Consider the following 20891-nt stretch of genomic DNA (forward strand, 5'->3'; position numbering starts at 1 on the left):
AGAAATTCTAATATTCATGTTCTTTGGTAAGGGAAAGGGATAGCTGGTGTTTTTGTCAGATGGTTTTAAAGATGCCTGAGGATGAAACAGATTGTTTGGTAGTACACATTAAGCAGCAGCAATGAAAATGCATCATATGTAAATTGGGAAAGTTTTTGCCTCTTCCTTTGTTGCAAATGATCAGCAGGGCATATATGAGACCAAAGAGGTACTACTGATTGTTGTGAAACATCCAGGTAATAGAGTAAATGAGGGGGTGTTGTGGGATTTTTATATCTTCTCCTTTTCGGTGTAGTGATTTCAGGGCTTTGGTAAGGTATTATTTTCTTTCTTTTTTCTTTCTTTGATTTTCTTTGGAGTCCCTCTGATGACACCGCGAATCTGGGAATGAAGAACTTCTTAGAGCTGATTGGAAATGGCATTGCGGAGCTGAAACTTAACTGGAGGAAATATATCTCCTGAAGAAGAAAATATAATGCACTGTAAGGATCTGTCTTCTGGTGAAAAATTCAAGCCTAGAGAAAACTTGTCTGCTTTGTTAGGAAGAATGGGTTGGACAATTTTCTTCAATTCCAAAGGATATCTGAATGCCATGCTGAGCTTAATCTCTGCAGCATGCTCTGTGCTTCTCATCTTTTCCTGATGCACTGCATGGTAAGGCCTTTTTCCTTCCTTTTAATAATAACTATCTTTCTGATGTGATGAGAGGTATAAAATAATAGCAATAGTGAAATGAAAATTGAAAAAAATGTACAAATGTAACAAAAGAATGTTTGCTTGCATGGTTGTTTTCAGGAGCAAGTGTTCTGATTACTGCAGCAGCTTTTAAGATCATTTCTGTCTTTCTCCCTTGCTGTGTGACTGTGTGTATGTGCATGTGTGTGTCTGTGCACACCTGTGCTGTCATTTGCACTTGGACTGGAACATCTGCAGCTGTACTGTACATATTTCCATGCTAACGAGGATGTTCAGGAATTCGCTCTGACATTTCTCTCTCTTTTTCCCTCCCTCCCTCCATTCCCCTCCTCCTGCCTCCTCCTTCTCTTGCTCTGTCTGTTTCTCTGGGGTCATGGTTCTATACCTTCCCTGCACCTCAGTTGTGCACTGACCACTAGAAGGCAAAAATGGGAGGTAAAAGAAATCCTGTATCAATGCAAGAATGGTCTTGAGTAATATTATTTTAGTAAATGAAAGCTACAGAAAGGTTTCGAATGTCTGCAATACTGGCAGGTACAAAAGATTTATTCTATTTGTTTCCATGGGAAACAACTATCAAGTGCAGACTTGGATGCTGTCTTTTAGAAACAGTGGGAGACAGATCCTCTTACAGATGTCAAAAAGCCAAAAATGACCACTGTGAATTATTATCCAGGTCACAAAATAAGCAAATCCGGTATAGGATGTTCTCACATCAAGTAATTTTTGCTATGCATTAGAGGAGTGTTGAGAATTATTAGAAATACCTTCAGTGGGCATTGCAAGATATTTTTGGTTAATAGCTGTAAAGTGGTTTCATCTTCCTGGATAAAAGGTGCTGGGGGAGTACAAGGAGATGTAACTACCTGTCTTACAAATACTGAGGGTCATTGTCAAGAAATTTCCAAACAGATTGGGAATTGCACAATTAATAAACTGAGATGGATGAACAGATTTCTTTTCTGGGAAGACTGGTTTATATGGGTCTCTGTTTCAGAAATTAGGGTGGAACTAAAAGGTGATATAGTGGTGATGTGAAATGTATGTATTTTCTTATGCATCCTGGCTGATCACTGAGTTTGGAGAGCTGAGTGGTTCTTGAATATGCTATGGTGAGGGCCTGCCTCCACTCTGAGGGCAACCCCTTGGAAAACTGACTGCTTTTGAGGGAGCTGGGAAAAGGTCAGGAGCAGGTTTGTGTGGCAGCTGTCATGGACTGTGCAGCTGGGTATGGAGATGACAGGTTCCTGGCAGCAGGTTTTCAGGAGGGGAAGGATAAATAAAGCCAAATCACAAAAGCCAGGCCTCAGCAGGACTCATGAACAAGAATCAGAGCTTAAATACTATTCAAAAGATGTAATTTTGTGGTAGTTACCAATAGATCTCTTCCTTGTATGATGGAGGACTCCATAAGGCAGTTTTTAAAGAGAGAATGGTAATGCAACTTCTTCAAATCACTGCAGCAGGAGGAAGCACAGAGGAAAAAACACATTGTAGTGTGACAATATTTCAACAGGGTTCAGAGGAATCAGCCTAGACTTTAGGAGTAAAGGTTCAAAACATATATACCTGTGCATCGAAGAAGATTTTTTTTTTTTGTATTTTACTATCTAAAATGTGTGACTAGTGTATGAACCAATAAGCAAAATTGAGGAAGAACAACGCAACCCATAAATGTCATCTTCACTGTCAGAAGGAATCTTTTACTGGTAGAAGTCATCCCCTCAACTCTCTGTGTGAACAAGGACTGCATCCTAAATTCAAGCTGCCCATTGCAAACCTCAGATCAGCAGTTCTATGTCAATTAGTGGAACAGCTTGCATGAATATTACTGTTTAACCCCAGCTGGACTAAACACTGCAGGCTGCTTGCTCACTCCCCCATGGTGGGATAGAAGAGAGAAACCAGAAAAGTAAAAGTGAGAAAACTCATGGGTGAGACAAGGACTCTTTAGCAGGTAAAGCAAAAGCCACACACACTCAAGCAAAGCAGAGCAAGGAGTTCATTCACCACTTCCTGTGGGCAGGCAGGTGTTCAGTCATCTCTGGGAGAGCCAGCCTCCGTTGTATGTAATGGTTACTTGGGAAGCCAAATGCCATAATTTTGAATATTCCTTCTCCCCTTTTCCTTTGTCTTTCCCCTGTTTTATATGCTGTTTTACCTGTTTTATATGACACCATACAGTACAGAATATCCTTTGGGTCAGTTGGGGTCATCTATACCAGCTGAGTTCCCTCCCAGTTCCTTGTGCAGCCCCAGCCCAGCCTCTGGTGGGGTGGGATGAGAGGCACCAAAGGCCTTGGCACTGTGGAATCTCTGCTCAGCAAGAGCTATACCACCTCTGTATTGTGAATATGTTTCTAGCACCAAACATAGCCTCATACTGATTTCTAGAAGGAAAATTAACTCTCTTCCAGCTAAACCAAGCACATTCTCTATTCCTTATTCTACACCATTTACTTCATTCTCAGGTACCAAACTATGCAATACATCCTCATTAACCAACCTCCCTTCCCATCTTTATATATAACACCCAGATATTACTGCCTAGGTCTATGAACCACCCTTGTAAAATATCCAGATATGTCCAAAAAATCTCTATTGAGTGCATTTAGTCCATGACTTCGGGCTCCATCTCTTACAGTGGTCACTCAGAATGGGAGACATCAAAGCTAGTGAGTAAGAACTACTCATGTGAATAAATTCTAAAAGATTTCGTAAGATCAGGCTCTTTGATTGTCATGGAAACAGATTTATTAGGCTTCAGGCATAATTTGCTTTTCCCTTCTAAACAAAATCAATTTTCTTTTTACCTATGCATATCTTTTGCCTTGTAATTAAAGCAAGAAAAATAGGTTAATTGCATTCTTAAAGATCATACAACTGTACAGATACATTTTTAGAGAAAAATTATCAAAGTATGCAAAAATTTACATTTATTAGTGGCCTCCAAATAGAAACAAAGTGTATTCTTATTGGAAACATTCATTGCCTTGTTCTTTTTCTGATAATATTAATATTTCTACTGGATATTGTTAATTTTCCATGAACCCATCCTGGGTTCACTTGAACCATCACTGATATTACAAAATACTCACTATTCTTAGGTTCAAGGATACTTACCCAGCTTTTCACTACATTAAAGATGTTCATTTTTTAGTTAATACATGATGTTTAGCTCTTTAGTTGATCCAGGAACATTTATCTTTACAGTATAAAATCACAATATGAAATCATAATTATCATAAACTTCCTACAGAATATGGATATATATTGAAAGAGGAAGGATAAAATCATCTGGGTTTTATTTCTCTGTGTAATTTTGCATGCTTATGAATGTCCAGGTTATTAGGATATATATTACATTACAAGCAGTATGTAATTAATTGTCATTTGTAAAGAACAGTTCCTTTTTGCATAGAATTTTTTTCCCACAAGGTTATGTGTTATGGTAGAAAGAAAAAATATTACAAAAAACAACCATAGCAGATTGATATGTATCCAGTCCACTAATGCAGTAATAGGTTCATTTGTTTATTTTATCCTTATAATATATAGTGAGAATAGTGGATTCTTTTCTAAAGAGTGTGTTATTTTGAGAGAGAAGGGTTTACATGGTCCAGGGTGTTCATTGTCTTAATTGCCCATAATTTGCTGAGACACTTTAGCAACATTTTAAATAATTTGAAAACTTGCACAACAGCTGCATTTGACTTTCTCTGTCAATTCTAAAGCAAGTAAAATTAGTAATTTCCTTTTCTTTTAAGATACTTATAGTAAAGGTTTGATGCTGAGAACATTGGTACTTCATTTCAGTCCATTGAACTGTTTCTTTAGACAAACAGTATGAATTAAAGCTTGAACCATCTGCATTGTCAGGAAAGTTCTACTGAGCAGTGGAAATATTTTCCACACCTGCAGCAACTATTTCCAGTCAAGAAAAATGTGGCCCATAAGAAGTTCCTGTATTCAGAATGCCTTGAGCTGCCTTGATTCAAGATCCAGCAGAAATCTGATTTTTGAAAGGCCTGCAAAAACCCCAAAACAAATCCCAAATGAAACTTGAAGCTTTGTCATTCAAGTGTAAATCTCTACAGAAGGAATACTTCTTGCGCAAGTAATTTCTATAGATCAGCATCTGTGTTTTACATAAACCAGGATAAGCCATTGAATATTTTTTTTAAATTAGAAGTTCTAAAAATCAATATGTTTAGAAATACTGATGTCAAGATGACACAAGATTTCATTTTGATATTTTTAATCAAACTTCCATTTGTTACAAGAAATTGTACTGATATCTGTTTATCTGTTTTTCCTAGTGAAATTTTGCAACTATTTTTTTTTTTTTTTTTTTTAAAGGAAAGTGTTTTGTTGTGAATTTTTTCACTAGATCTTTCATAGCTGTCCCAATATTTATTGGGTCTCCCAAGTCATTCCTTTAACTAGAAGCTTTCTGAAAGGTCATTTTTAGCACTACATCTTGCCTAGCCCCATATTCCTGATACTGAGCAGCAGTCCTCACCATGTCTAGGGTAGAACATAATCTCTGATGGCGATTTCCTCAATTCCCTCCTTCAATTCTTCTTGTGTCTTCAACAAAAAGCAGGCCTCTATTTTTCTGAGTTCCACAGATACCAGAAGTAGTACTTTTTACTACAAAAGCCTTCAAGAAGCCTTCAAAAGGCATGCAGGAAGGAGTAGAATTATTCAAATATTAATATCCTTATTAAATAGATAAGGAACTGAGCAACAAAGAAACTGCCCAAAGCTATGCAGGCAAGGGAAGAGTTCGGAATTGAACCCAAACGTCCTCATTCGCAGTTCATCACTGTCCCTGCAAGGTTGGTCTTCATTTTGTTCATTTCTTTGCTTAATGACTTATATTTGGACTTTTAAGTTAATACTAGCTGAAGTATCAAATGTGAAAGGGAATTACTGATGCATACTTCCTTTCCAATCTGACACAGTTGTCCTAAAAATTCTTCTTTGTCTCCTGAGCCATTGTGTTTGAATGTAACCATTAATTATGTAATTGCTTTACACAGGGGATGTAGATCCTATATGAAACAGAAAGTTACTACATATAAACATCCTAAACATGCCATACATGTTCTGGGGGACGCACATATATACTTGTTTATGCTGTCAGGGTTTAGGGATAGCTGTGGGGCTATGCAATGATTTTGAAGGCTCTTAGTAAATTAATCAAATTTTAACACAGAAAAAAATCCAATTAAAACATAAAAAGACTGAATTTGCTGTCTAGAATCCACACAGGTCATTATGAATCCAGCAGTTGTGGGGAAAAGAGATGAAAGAGAGACTATGATACCTAACAGTGATTATTATTAACCCTGGCATGCCTCCTCTGTCCAAGGTAATCTTTCAGTTTTGTATCCTCCTTATGAGAAATGAAAAGGTGATTTGTATGGAAAGTACTTAGCTGTTAAAATTGCATCTCAAGTTGGGGGGACAAAATCTGACTTGTCATCTTAATACAAACTCAGAAAAATTTTGTACATGTCAAGAAGGAAAAATAGCTTTTTGCAAATATGCCAGAGTTTTGGAATGAGTTCTGCAGAAGAATATCCCAGAAGCTTAACTAGTATCTGGCTCACACTGGTCTACTTGTGCAGCTCCAGGTGTTAGATGCCTCTGGATAACGACAACTGCAGTGCTTGCCCAATAATCCAGTGACATATTAATGCAGAAGAATATGAAAGTCTAATTAAAAACAGTACTTTACTGGAAATCTCATCTCACTTTGGTTTTATTCCTGCAAAACATTAAGAAGGGAATTTAAAATGGACCCTACTGCACCAAGTATAATCTTTTATTTTTTCTGACATAAACTTTTTACTGGCTTATAATGGAAAAAATATTAGAAAGGAATTCTTTTGTCAATACATTGTAGTAAGGAATTACATAACTTCCTTCAAAACAATCTTCTCCAGTGCACAGAGCTCAGCAGCCAGGAAGATCCCCTGCACTCTAATTTCTTCCACAGTGATGATGCAGAGGGTCATCTTCAGCCTACCTCAGCCTTCCATAATGAGCTATACCTAATGTTATCTGTAAATGTAATTTAAAAAGTTTTGAAGGTCTTTTCTCGATAAATGGCATTTTTTTTCCATGGAACCTTGGATATTAGAGTATATAAAGGTGTTTAAGTTCAAGCACATGCTGGTGCTTAAGAACTTAACATATCATATGGCCTCTATTTATTTTTTAAGCCAGAGGGAGTAAGGATATCCAAATACCTTTGAGGATCTGACCAAGGGATTTATAATATTTGCATATTTTCCACAACATTAGAAATCAGGAAAGTAAATATTATTATTGTAGTTGGGTCATTACTGAACTTTGACAGGTAAAGTGCTTTTTATTTGGCTAAGAAATATTGGAGAACAACTGAAGTCTATCAATATAAATAATGAAAAATAAATAATGAATTTCATGCATTGTAAGAGCCTCAGATGTATTAAATCAGTCCATACTCTTAACTTCTGAATTCTGGAAGTTTGTGATTTATCATTTTATGCATAAGCCTTTAGATACTGAAAAGCAACACTTTCTCATCCATTTGAAACAGTAATACCTTTGATGAGAAAAATTAGGGCTTTATTTTGACATAGCCCAAAACTTAGCAATACTGTCTGCAAAGTGAGATTTTACTGAACTATGTTAAGAATACCAAAAACTTTCCTTTAAGAAAAACAAGCCTAATATTAAAAACAAAACCATGTAACTTTTTGAATGGGAAGGCTGGTGACAAGATTGTCTAAGAGCTCTGTGTTGGAATTCCTTTTTTTACCTCGCATCTAAACAAAACACTGGGTAAAAAGTTCTTTGTTCAGATGTTCACAGTAAATGTAACTTTCACTGAATACAGAAGCATTACAAAATACTTAGCAGGAGAAGGTAGGATTTCAGAAAGGCTTTTAAAGAATTCTTGAAAATGGCTCTTAATGGATGACCACAGTGGGCCTTAGGATAGTATTTTTTCTGTGCTGCTGAACACAGTACTTGCCCTCTGTATGTATTAATGAAAGCTAGAAAACAAATCTTTCTATGAGGAAGATTTTCAGTAATGTCATACCCATTTGGTTTGGGGTTCTGTGATCTCATTCTATAGCAAATGGAATTTTGCACCAAAATGCTCTCAAGTATCCAAGCACAATTGGATGAGTTCTGAAAACACTGCTGGGGAAATGTATGACAATCTGCACTGTACCTGCTCCTCTGGAGCCATTCTGAGGTATTGTTGGCTCAGCATAAAGATAATGGCATCTTTGACATTACTTAATGTTATGTTCAGCATGTCTTAATGTGTCATTTCACTGGGAACACCCTGACTGTGTAATGTGATTGCACAGTACCTCATTGCAGGCTTTTAATATCAAAAACAATTTAGAGGGGATTGAGGAATGGCTAGTCTATTCCTTCTGTTCCTAATTGTTATGCCACAAATTCTGCATCTCTTCATGTGCTTTCAAAAGGAATTTTAAGGGATCACTGTTGTCTTTCAGCCTAGTTGTTGGCCCCACCCTGAAAACCATGCAATGGATGTTTAATGCCGAAGGTGCCGAGTGTCTGCTCCATTCCCCACTGAATTTTACTAAAGTAGTAAAAGACCACAAATCACATCTGCAGTGTTTCAAAAGAGGAGATAGATCAAAAGCATCATTAAAAAAAAACCCAAAAAACCATAAGTAGACCACGTGTAATGCTGCAGGGAGAATCCTACAATGGTTTTGCTGAATCTCTCTCCAAATCCATTTGTGACCTCTCTTCTCAGTTTCAGCAGGTATTATGAGTATATGAAGAAAGCACACCAAATGGACATCACAGGGATTTTAATGTCAGGAACATTAATGTTCCTTACCTCACAAGCACTTCCTACCCACAGCCCTTTGCTGCAGCCTCACATGGAGGTGCAGCATCTCCCTGCAGAAGTCAGGTTGCGTGTGAAGAGAGAAACAACCTTTCTGAGTCTCTCCAGGTTATGCATGTGAATAGCACAGTGTGAATATGATGCAAACAGACAGGATCAATAAGCAATTTCCTTCATAAAACAGAGACCTTCAGTTAAAATTAGTTAAAAATTTTTACCAAGATACAGCACATGAGTTACTGTATATCTAAAGAATCTGTCATCCTCTCCTCCTCGCCTACTTGTCTCTGGCAGATGCTTGTACGGATTCAGCTTCCCTTGATCCTTTTTGTGTCTATCCCAGTCCATGTGGACACATGTGGTTAAACCTCATGCCAGTGCATCTGGGTACATCCATGCATTTCATGTGGGTAGAAACCAAGATTCTCATCCCTTCAATGCATACATGGAAATATCTTTCCTGTGAGGAGTCACACCTGTGAGATCACACTCTGTCCTGCCTCACCAGGAACCTGATCTCCCAGTCCTCCATGGCTTAAGGACAGCTCCTCAGCCCTCAGTAATACTGCTAAAACCAGTTTTTCAGCTGCATGAATGATCTCTGCACAAATCATGTCTCTCATGGGCTGTGGCCATGTGCCACTTTGTGTCTATGAGCTCTGTCAGTATGATCTTGTGGGCCATATCAATCACAGATCCTCCCTGCTCCTCAATCCAAAGCCCAACCTCTGTGCTCAGAGTTGTTTTCACTCATATGATGATTGCTATTTCTGTATAAAATGATCCCACTGAGATGAGCTCAGATGCTTTGAGTAGCTGTTTGGGCAGGGAAATCACAGCCAGGTAGGACTATTCCACTTCAGCTGCTTGGTTTGCTTTATGTTTTGGGCGTGAAATGCAGCACTTTGCACGTGAACACACCCATGTCCTCAGTGCCAGAGTGAGAGCTCCCATCCTACTTGTGACTGTCACAGCTGGTGTGAATTGAACAGGAGCCAGGAGAGAGCACTTAGGAAATCCCCACAGCCCCAGTTCCCTGCAAACACAAGAGGCTGGGCCAAAGCTGCATCTGCTTCCCACTTCTTTTTCTCCTGGTCTGGAGGTATGAAGTCCCATCCTCTTTGCTTTTACAAGATGTAAAGATGCTGATCCTCCTGGAAATCAGGTTACAATCACTGTGGGAGACAGCTTCCAGATCTGTTTGTCAGGGCTACTGAACCTTGCCTGTGTGTCCCAAGGTGAGGATTAATCTGTTAATGTTAGTAAAAAGCTATGTAAATGATCTGTATCATGCTGACAGGTCAAGTACTGCATTGCTCACTGGCTGCTCTTCCTGACAGCTTAAGATACATGCCAAACAATGCCTACTCTTTCAGACTGTGTTTGCTGATATAGTTTGACTGGCTTAACTCTCTCAGGATTTGGACTTACTGCTTCTAGCCTACTGATTGGATGATGAAGCACAAATATGCAAAGCTAGTGTTTTTCACATAACCTAGAATTCAATACAGACATTGATTTATGCTTGTACAGGACCATGGACTCAAAGAAAACCTCTTGGCTCTATTACAGTACATGTGCAGTTCAGGTTCTGAAGGACACATGGGAAGCAGCGAGGGCAAGCAGAGCTCTGTGCTGTCCTTGGCTGTGGGCAGGAGGCAGCAGCAGAAGCTGCTTTTGTGAGCCACTAGCAGGATTTGGCCCTGCTGCACCTGCAGGAGCTGCAGAAGCTCAGAACAGCTGCAAAGCTCAGCACAAGCTCATTCTGAGAATGTGAATCCTACCAAGAGGAGGGTGTGCTTGAAATTCGGGAACCTTTTTGTTCTGTGCTTATCACATAGATGGCAGCTAATATCAGTTACTGAGATCAGAGTCTGACAGGGGTAGATATTGAAGAAATGATAAGAGAAGCAGCCTCTTTTGGAGAATTAAATTCTGAGTGAATGCAACTCCCATAACTAATTCTGCAAGCACATGGAATGCCAAAAAGATAGTAACTAATTTCACTGTCTGCTTGACTACATACTTGGTCTCAGTTATCAGAATTACATGTGGATCTTTATGTTGATTTTTGATATTAATGATGAATACTTTCATTACCTTTAAAGCTTTTTGCAGAGAGGATCACTTGCACAGATCTTTTCTGATGTCTCTCTGGTTGTAACTGTACTTTTCCTTAACTACCTAAGCTAGGAAGCTGTGCTGCAACATGATAGAGGGGCTGTTCTCTGTATAAGATGTTACTCAACAAGGGTAGGATGGACAAAAGAATGGGACTTTCTGTGAATCTTCGTGGTTGCATGGCCTTCTTTGACATTACTGGAACTGATAACTTACTTGGTGCCTTATTTTCAGGGACCAACACTGGGCAGTACAGTCTATATATACACCAGCAATTTGAGTGACCAGATTACTACAAAGTATATTTTGTTCCTCTCACTGTTGCTCATCTGAGCAACTTTTAATTTCAAAGCCTAATCCAGTACCTAGTGGTCAGTGAGAATTGTACCATTGATTTCTTCCACAGCTGGATCACATCTGGCTTGTTTCATCTTCACCACTGGTACAAATTGCTGTGGCAGAAAATACAAATATACCGTGGCTTTGCACTTTGGTTCTTTATCTGGAACTTACTTTCCATTCCTTTCCTTTTTCAGACAGTTATCTGCCAGACACTTGGGGCTTCAGCAAATGTTCAGGGCATATCCCTGTGTCTCTGCACAATGCCTTTGCACACACATCTCCACTGGTATGAGAATTGCTGCTCCACAGCTGGGTATGTCCAAGATTTAGCACACCCCTTGTTTTGTATCTCAAGCAGCCTGTCAGCCACAAAACTCCATGAGAATGATTGATAATGAAAGAAACTGATTTCTTCTTTCTCCTTGTAAAATGACAGCACAACTCCATTTTAGGTCTTTGTATATACACTTGCACCAAACAATGTGTATAAATGTACCCAGGTGGCATGGATCTAGCTGGATCAATCAACAGGCAGGGAGACATGGTAGGGCATGGACTTTGGAGTGCCTCTAAAGGGTGTAGCAGAACTGTGGCTGTGGTTTCAAGTAGCTGTTCCTCATGGGGGTGAAGGCCTTTTATTTTGTAGAGACTTCTGATCCCACCTGGCTAGGTAGCAGCTACCTTGGGCACAGTTATGTGTGCAGGAGTCCTGTCTCTGTAGCAGAGAAATAGCTGATGTCAATTATAAATGACAGCAAGCTGGAAGAGTTGGAACAGGGTGAATTTATAAGCCTTGATTGGGAATTTTTAAATATCTTGTTTACTGTGCTGTTAAAAAAAAAAAAAAGGTAAAATATTGAAAAACAATGAAGACTGATCATCTGTAAATCTTCCTTTGATGTGATGCTTAGTGATATTCTAGTGTTTACAGTTTTGACAGCAAAATGACACAAGAAAAAAATCAAAATTAGGATTTTCAAGAAGTCAGGGACAAGAAAACAGAAGGAAGGCATCAGAGATTTGTGCTAACAGAGAAAAGCTATGGCTTTCAAAGAAGAGCAATGTGCCATCTATAAAGCACAGTCATTTTTGCAAATCCCTGTTTTCCTGGTTGGCAATTACCACCTGGCAACAGTGAGGAAGGCAGCCCTTACACTGCTTTGACAAGATGGCAATCATGTGCTTTAATAAAATGTTTAGTAGCTCTGCACAGCATAGTCCCAGCAGCATATGACTGGGGAGAGGGTGCTAATATGAAGGGAAGACAAAGATAGTTTCTCAGAGCCAGAATTGTTCATGCTGACCAAGTTCCCAAGTGCAAAGGGTGTCCCTGTGTTCATGAAGGTGTCCTTAGGACCCCAGAGGCCCTGACTCCTCAGTCCCCACTTGGTGCTCTGGCCACCCAAACATCCTTCCTATGATAGGCAACAGCACCCACCAAAACTGTAATTGCAAGTGCAATGCAGAAGAGTTTGTTCTTAACTGGTTGTGGAGAATACAGAAGGTGGCACCTGTTGGTGAAGCATGGTGTAAATGCAGGTACCTATGAGAAAGCTATTCTGTTCTTAAATATTTGCAATTATCTGCATGTGGTGAAGTGCTGTGGATTTGTAAGTCATGCACTTTTTCTCCTCAGTAATGTTTACTTTAGCCCCAGGGACAATGCAGAGTGTAGCTGTGACCCGAATGGATGACTTCATAAGAGGAGGGAACTTACCCAGCCTCACTGACAGATTTTTATGAAGGGTTTCCCAAAGCCAGCCTGCAGCAGTGCATCACTACAGATACACTTCTGACATTTGTAGTTCAAGAAGCAGCGGTACTAAAAGTAAAACACTGCCAGTGGGTTTCCATAAAAAGCCTGATTCTTGGATTATTTCTGGGGGTTTCAGAGTAGCTATGAGCTGTACGACCCTAAGCTTCCTCTTGGAAGGACTCAATCAGCCTGCATCTGTGTTCCTTTCCACCCCTGCCAAACAGAGTGAGCTGCAGCAGTTCTGCAGCTCCAGGGAAGCAAGGACTGGAGAAAGGAACCTGAATTTGGGAGCAACTGGAAGAAAGAGACACATGAACTCAAGAAAAAAGACTCAGGAGTCCTTTGAATGTTTACTTTCAGAAATAAGCCAAAATAATTCTCCTGGTAAAAAATTAGCTTCAAAAAAATTTTGACAAAGTTAATTTATTATCCATAAAACAGACTATCCTTTTGGAAAAATACCTGGAGTCCTTCTTATCCATGCAAATAGATTGCCCAATATTCTATGGCTTCTGCCATAGGTCCTAGTCTGATTACAGGCATGATATATAGGTAAGTGTAATTATGATACAGGTAGATTTATGTGTCCCCAGGCAGGTTTTAAAATAACAAGAGTATAAATATTTGATCTATGGAAAGAAAATGTCCATTATTAAAATTAGTCCACAAGCTAGTACTGTGAAAAGCTTTCTTCTTCAATACAGCTGTCAGCCCTGCTGAGATTTTAAATTGAAGTTTGTCTAGTGTAACTCTCACTTTCTATTTAAAAGCAAAGCCAGAAACATTAAACTTTTGTCTCGGGTTTTTAAAGTAAAGGAAAGCTAATATAGTTGCTGCACTAATGTAGAGTTATGAGCTTTTAGGCTCCCCAGTTTTTGGCAAAGAAGGGTTGTGTCTCTTGATTCATGGAATAAGATATTTCCCAGTATAAATTTGCCATACTCTTTCTCTTCAGAAAAAAAATCTTCATCTCTTCCTCTCCTCTGGACCATTTGGAATGGCTCTCTGGTTGGTGACTGCCTCTGCTTCAGTCCAGAGCTGGCTGCACTTCAGTCACCAGTCTCTGTGCTGAGTTTCTGTGTGAATTATTGGAGTGTGCTTGACATCTGCAGTTCTAAGGAAATGAGAGCTATGGTTGCAGTCTCAGACAGCAGCTTGAAAGGCGTGCAGAGATGCAGAGCCAGGTCTGTGGTCCGGCTGAGGCAGTGCCCGTGCCAAACTCAACAGAAAAAGTCACTGGGTGACAAAAGCTGTGTCCCCTTGGCCCCTGGCATGCACAACATGGCTTTTGGTGTCAGCTTAAAAAAGAGTGGTTTAGAGGGTGACACAAAATCCCTGCGAGGAGCACAAGGGTTGGATATGCCTGTGTCAGTGAAGTTTGGGCAGAGCCAAGGACAGACAGGACAAGCAAAGTAGGACTTTGCTTGAGTTCTTAAGCTAGGCAGGCTTGTGTGAAAGCAATTAACTGGCTGGGAATTCTTTGGAGAAAAATTAGTTCAAACAAAGAGAAATCTTTGGAAGGTTGTTTTTGTATCAGGAGGAAATAGAGAGGAATTTTGTTTAAGGATGTTTTTGTGAGTTGTGTTAATTTATTTTCATCCATCATTGGCATTTATTAACACTGGATTGATAGGACAGTATCATTATTAACATTTTATTAATCATCTTTAGCAAAGTGGTTGGTATAAAAACAAAAAGAAACCTTCACTTTTTATTTGGTGGGTTTTTTTGTGCCCCTCTTTGGAGTCTCTAGAGCCACAGATCAATTGCTAGTGTTTAGTGACCTTCTGCCCAAGAGTGTAGGGCCTGTGGGTGGGTCTTCTTCAATGGCTGGCACTTGCACAGTGTATAATCTAAGATGACACTGACCCTTTCAGCCTTATAGGAATAGTATTCTCAGCACGATGAACTGTTCTTGAATGTTTTCTCCAGTGTACTGTTACATGCCCAAACATTTTTTTTTTATCTTGAGCATATGTCCAACATTTCCTCTCTGCTCTCTTTGTTGCATGGGTTTGATTGTAGCCAACAGCAAAGGTCAAAAGACATTTTACTGTTTCTATTTCTATGTTTCAGTAAAGCTGAATTAAATTGTTGGTGCTGCAAAGTGACTTCTTAAAAAGCTTATGCTGCAACTCTTCAACCAGTGTAAACTGAAGATGAGCTGCATCAGTTTAAACCAGAGGGTGCAGAGGCAAAATGTGGTCCAAAGAACAGATTGCTGATCTGGAAACCAAGAAAAAGGGTTTGGTTCTCTGGAGCACTGGACGGCTTCATGAATTTAGATAAGATTTTTCATCCTCCTCTGCCTCAGGTTTCTGAATGGGTGGTAGAGTGACACTTTATTTCTAAAGCACTTTGCACATTCAATTTTTTAGTCATCTGTAAAAATCCATTTTTCAGTAGTCTTTTTCCTTTCACAGCTAACATTTATCAGTATGACTGCTTAGTCTACATTACAGATAGGTTTTAAGATCATAATATCTGGAAATGCTATGGTATCCTGGAATAAGTTAATTTTGTTTACCAGTGTCTGTGAGTATTTACTAGAAGGTGCCATTTCTCAGTTCAGATTTGGAGCAGCACTTACTTTTGTCCATCAAGCACCTTCCATTTATTTCCTACATAGTGAAGAAAATCCACACATTCTCTTAGAGTATGAATGATTCTGATCAGCATTTTCAGGTTAACCTGAAATAATATTTAGCTCAGCCTTCAAATAGCCTTTGGAAAAGTTTGGCCTAAGTGGTTGGGTTTTTTTTTAATGTTAGATACGTTTTATTAGAATTTCTTCTAATGTCATGAACTGAAAACACCTCAATATCTCTGCTATGATTTGCATTCACTTCCCAGCTTTCTTTCCTGAGGAATGTCCTTTTCCTCACCAGAGCCTGAACAAGGCTACCATTTTCCATGGGTTTTAGATGGTCCATGACCATAAGCTTTTTTTTCCACTAGTATGGTCAGTTCTCCAAATCAGCTCATCCCAGCACTCCTTGATGCTGCCTTAGAGCATGAAAGGGAAAGAAATCGATCAAAATCTCCCCAGAGTATCACCTGGCTTTAAAAATACAGGTAAAGACAAATGGATACTTAACAAATGTGAGCAAAGTATCAAATGGACAAATGGATACTTTACAAATGGACAAAGCATCAATCCTGGGATTGATGATACCATATGATATCACAGGCATGGTATGACAGCAGCTAGAATAAAACCTGCACATGTTTGAACATGCAGGCAACAATTCCCAACACGTAAGGCTTTGTTTTGAAAACAAAGTTTAAAGAAACATTATCCAATCTACTGTTTCCAGGCAAGTTGCTATTTATTTACTTACCACTGGTTCAGTGGGACCCAGTGCTTTCCCTATGTGTTATAAGACTTCTGGGACTTACACACAATCATTTCCAATGACTAGTTTTGCATAATTCAGATACTATGAATATTTTATTTATTGTTAGCAGCATCTTTATTGCTAACAATATTTTTAATGAATCCATTATATGTTAAAAAAAAATCAGGATTAAACTTGGCTCTGTTCTGGGGTCATAAATCCAGACTAGCTTTCTTTTGAGCGGTAATTTTACTCAAGTTTTTGTGAATGGAATTTGACTTGGTGTCCAGTGAAGAAAAATGTGGCAAAATATACATTCTTTTCTTGAAATTCTTGTGAAGAATTATCAATATACTAGTGAATCCTCTAATACAAAAAGTCAGTGAAATTTGTGGCTATGTTCTTGGTCTTATTCACATTTTTTATGGTCACTGTTTTAAATTACTAGCACTACATTAAGGTATGTCAAGATGCATCATATAAACAGATACAATTTACCATGAGCTTGAGGCAACATGATGTGTACATTGCATTACATTAGCTATCAAAGTATGCTCCTTATAAATACAGTACAGTACCCACTGCAGAGATTTGGATTGTTAGGCATACAGAGTTGGGAGACATATGCAAATAATCTCTCCAGATCTGTGGCTTCTTAAGTTGTATGTTTTTAAAGAGAATAAGTGGTAAGAAAACAGAACTGAACCCAAGTGCTCCACAGGCAAGGTGAAATCTTTTGCTAAACTGTGGAAACCTCTGCACCTCAGGAAGCACTTGGCTGAAAGGGTGACCAAGCAGGGGAAGAGGTTGCAGAGAGGTTGTGGAGTCTCTGTCTGAGATATTGAAAAACTCCCTGGACATGGTCCTGGGCAGCTGACAGTAGGAGTTCCTGCCTGACCAGGGGGTTGGACCCAGTGGCCTGAGGAGGTCCCTTCCAACCTCAGCCATTCTGTGACCCTGTGATGCCCACAGCTCCCAACAGCAAACACTTGTTATAGCAATGCATCAGTGCACAGGGGTTAGGAAAACCAGCTCTCCCCATGCTATTTTCTTCACTGCCTGTCCCAATGGCCTTGCCAAAGCATTCTGTGAGTTAATTGTGACCTTTTATCTACCAAATCCCAGTTCCCTGCTCTGCTGCAGAGCTCTACCCCAAGATCTGAAGGGGAGATGTGTCACCTTGCCCTTGTGTTTTCCCAAATGTGTTACTCCTGGCACAACCAGCTTGTTTGCCCAGGAGCAGGGGACCTGCACAAGTTGAGCTACTATCTCTTTTCCATGCCATGCCCACTCAGAGCATGAGCCAGAGGGACAGCTGCTCCTTGGATCGAGGCCCTGACTGTCCTGGCTGTGCCAGGTTTGTGCAAATCGACCTTCAGCAACCCGCTTCAACCTTCTGTTCTTCCTCCCTCCCTTTCTTATACTTAATACTGTTGAAATTTTGCAAGCTGCTTGGGCTAGGTATCATTCTCACTATCTGTGTCTGGTTTCTAGCCCAGACGTCAGCAGGGGTTGCTGCATGCTGCTACAATATAAATGACTAATGATGATGATAAAAGGTGTGGGAGTTGGTTGCCTGGAGTGTTACCCTACTTTGACAGCTTTGTTTTAGAAACTAGCTTCTTCCTCAAATTATCTGCTATTTTATCTTGTTACATCCAATGTTTTACAAGTGGCAAGGGATTTTTGTCTGCCTCCATTTTGGAGTGCTCATCACGGGGCTTTGAAAGAGACTTTGAAATTTTCAGAGTTTGGATGGTGTTGCTGTGACAATGCCAATAGCCCTCAGCGTCAGTTGCAGGGTATTGGAACCTTTAAAAGTCAGCTGTGTCCTAAAAGAGACATTCAATAGGGAAGTGCTCTATTTTTAAATTTGGGCTGATACAGGTAATAATTACACACAAAACAGCATGTGAAAAGAACATTATCAAGGTTGCACAGCTCAGCACTTGAAGCTAAGAAGTGCTGTAAGCAAAATTGTCTCTACTCCATTAATTTGCCACCTTGCACAGGTGCATCAGTCACAGACTATTTTTGCGCAGGATCCAAGTCTCACTTGGTGTGCATAACAAATGACTCAGTTTGTGAGTTCAATACTTGATTTTCTTTTCAAGGCATCGTTCAGCTTGTGCTGTGAAAGCAAAATTGTTTCCTGCTGGGGCATTCCAGGGTGTTCCACTGTGAGGGCCCTTGCCACGTGCACACACTGACTGATTTCCATTTATAGCATCTTAATAGCAATTCTGAGTATCCTTGCTCCCTAGGACAGCTGATAACCTAAGGCAAAAAAAAAAAAAAAAAAAGCAAGATTGCAAGTATCCATAATTGTGGGTATCTATTGTAAATTTTTCAGGGGACTTGGCAGCACATCTTGAAGCTCCTATTACCTTCCCCTACACTACTGGCCAGTGGTTGCCACTTTCAGATATTCCAACTCCCCAGGCCCAAGGCAGGCTCCCAGGAACATAGACCAGGGGAACAGGTTTGAAAAGCACTGTGTGAGCCACTTGTCCTGTTCCTCAGAGCAGCATCTCAGACTTGCAGACAGAAGACTGCTGTTCCTCTTCCCAGATTCTCCTAACACCTTTAAATTCTGACAAAAAAAAAAAAAAAAAAAAAAAAAAAAAAAAAAAAAAAAAAAAAAAAAAAATTAAAAATTTGAACCATTCTACAAGAAAAAGCTTTATTTTTTTCTTCTTTTCTTCTCTTCTATGGCAAATGCGTGGTGTTCTGACTGAAGCTGTAAATCAGTGCTTTCTAAAGCCTACCTGATAATGCATGAACATGTGGAGGCTGAATTCTTTCTGGATCACCTTTAATTGTGCCATTTTTGGGTGGTCTTTGTAAATTAATGACAAAAAAAACCCAAAAAACAAACAAACAAACAAAAAAAAGAATGTATTTTGAGAAGCAAAAGGAAGACCTTCTGCGGTTCAAATTTTGTTACTGAAAACTATCAATGTCATTTCAATGTATTGGAGTGCTGAAAGGATGCGCTGAGCTAGGAGAGTAATTAAACAGGAAAATTAATTACGAGAGAAGTAATTTCTTTTATAAAACCTATCACTTAAAAATAAGCATGTTTTCATACACACAAAACCTTCTTCAGGACCTATACCAAACCATCTCAGCCACAGAAAAATTGAAAATACAGTCCTTGCTTCAAAATGAAGATATTGGAGTATTTCACAGAAACAGTTGTTGATGTTTATGTAGATAAAAAAATGGTTTAAAAATATCATTCCTATAAACAGCAAAACTAGGAGGCTTTTTTTCCCCAAAAGAAATATTTTTCCTGAGACAAATGGCTGGTAAGTATAATTTCAAAACAAACAGTTATAATTTTAAAATTATTAAAAAAAGCCCTGAACACAACTCTCCTAAATCAGAAAGTGCCTGTTGGTTAGATTTATTTGTAGTGTCCCTTAATGTAGCCATAGTTAATAATTAATTTTGGAATAAAGATATAGATGGAAGTAAAAGTAGAGATTTTAGGCTTTATAATTTTTTTTTTTACCTACACACTAAAAGACCTTTCCTAAAGAAACTCTGCTTCAATCTCCCTCAGGCTTCTGAATGCTCTTCTGGTGCACATTTGTTTTGTAAGGAGGGGTCACATCTGAGCTAGAGGTAGCTTGATCCATTACAGGCCAAATTATCTTCTGGCCTTGGCTGAACTTGGAGATATTATATAGCAACAAATTAATATAAATTTATGTCACTTTCTCTTCTCTTAATATTTCTTAAATGTCTTTGAAGCAGCTCAGTTTCCATTCCAACATGCAGCGGTGAGGGCAGATCTTCAAATTACTTGTGACAGAGGTTATGTGCCTTCTGGCAGATAATGGAGACCTGTCTTTCTCTGAGACTTGGATATTGCATTTTTTCTTTGTACAGGGCTTCAATGTATTTTTGCTCCTAAAAGAAAAGCCTGGAGATGCCCTTGAAATAGAAATATAGGTCTGAAATTATAGCAGTAATTCAGCATCTCATTCTTTCACACAGCTTTTTTCAGCTAATACTACTTTTAACTGGAAAAAGTTGCAAATTTGAGGACTTCTTGTAGATTTTATTTATTTGTTGGTTTGCTTGTTTATTTATTTATATCTGAATTTTTCAGCATCCAGATGTGCTCATGATAGATTTTTGTTGTTTGTTTTTGTTAACCTTAGGAAAGATGGGCAAAAGACTGGAAGAGATAGCTCTGGCTTCAAACTTCAAACCTTTATCATAATTTCTGATGTGTGATAGGGAGAAGTGTTAGTTTCCTTTTCCTTTTCCTTTTCCTTTTCCTTTTCCTTTTCCTTTTCCTTTTCCTTTTCCTTTTCCTTTTCCTTTTCCTTTTCCTTTTCCTTTTCCTTTTCCTTTTCCTTTTCCTTTTCCTTTTCCTTTTCCTTTTCCTTTTCCTTTTCCTTTTCCTTTTCCTTTTCCTTTTCCTTTTCCTTTTCCTTTTCCTTTTCCTTTTCCTTTTCCTTTTCCTTTTCCTTTTCCTTTTCCTTTTCCTTTTCCTTTTCCTTTTCCTTTTCCTTTTCCTTTTCCTTTTCCTTTTCCTTTTCCTTTTCCTTTTCCTTTTCCTTTTCCTTTTCCTTTTCCTTTTCCTTTTCCTTTCTTTCAAAAAATGTTCTTTGTGCCAACCTTGATATGTGTAAATGACAAAATCTTTGGAATAAGGACAGTACATTTTCAGCTCACAGGCTGAAGCACAGAAAGATTTTTCCATCTGATGCTTAAAACTCCTTCATAT

The 20891-nt window shown here is 38.9% G+C and overlaps 1 protein-coding gene across 3 annotated transcripts in view; it reads left to right on the forward strand.

The window, feature by feature from the left end:
• Nucleotides 1-20891, forward strand: part of TUNAR (TCL1 upstream neural differentiation-associated RNA) — a 168841-nt gene that overhangs the window by 133779 nt on the left and 14171 nt on the right. For 2 of the 3 annotated variants that reach the window (XM_063399301.1, XM_063399302.1), the window contains one exon: nt 360-654. The exons of the other annotated variant lie outside the window; for it this stretch is intronic. In XM_063399301.1, the coding sequence (XP_063255371.1) occupies nt 616-654 (39 nt within the window). In that variant the 5' untranslated portion in view covers nt 360-615. The remainder of the gene's footprint in view (nt 1-359; nt 655-20891) is intronic. 3 annotated transcript variants of the gene reach the window in all.

This window comes from Prinia subflava, chromosome 5 (assembly GCF_021018805.1).
Source record: "Prinia subflava isolate CZ2003 ecotype Zambia chromosome 5, Cam_Psub_1.2, whole genome shotgun sequence".
NCBI lineage: Eukaryota > Metazoa > Chordata > Aves > Passeriformes > Cisticolidae > Prinia > Prinia subflava.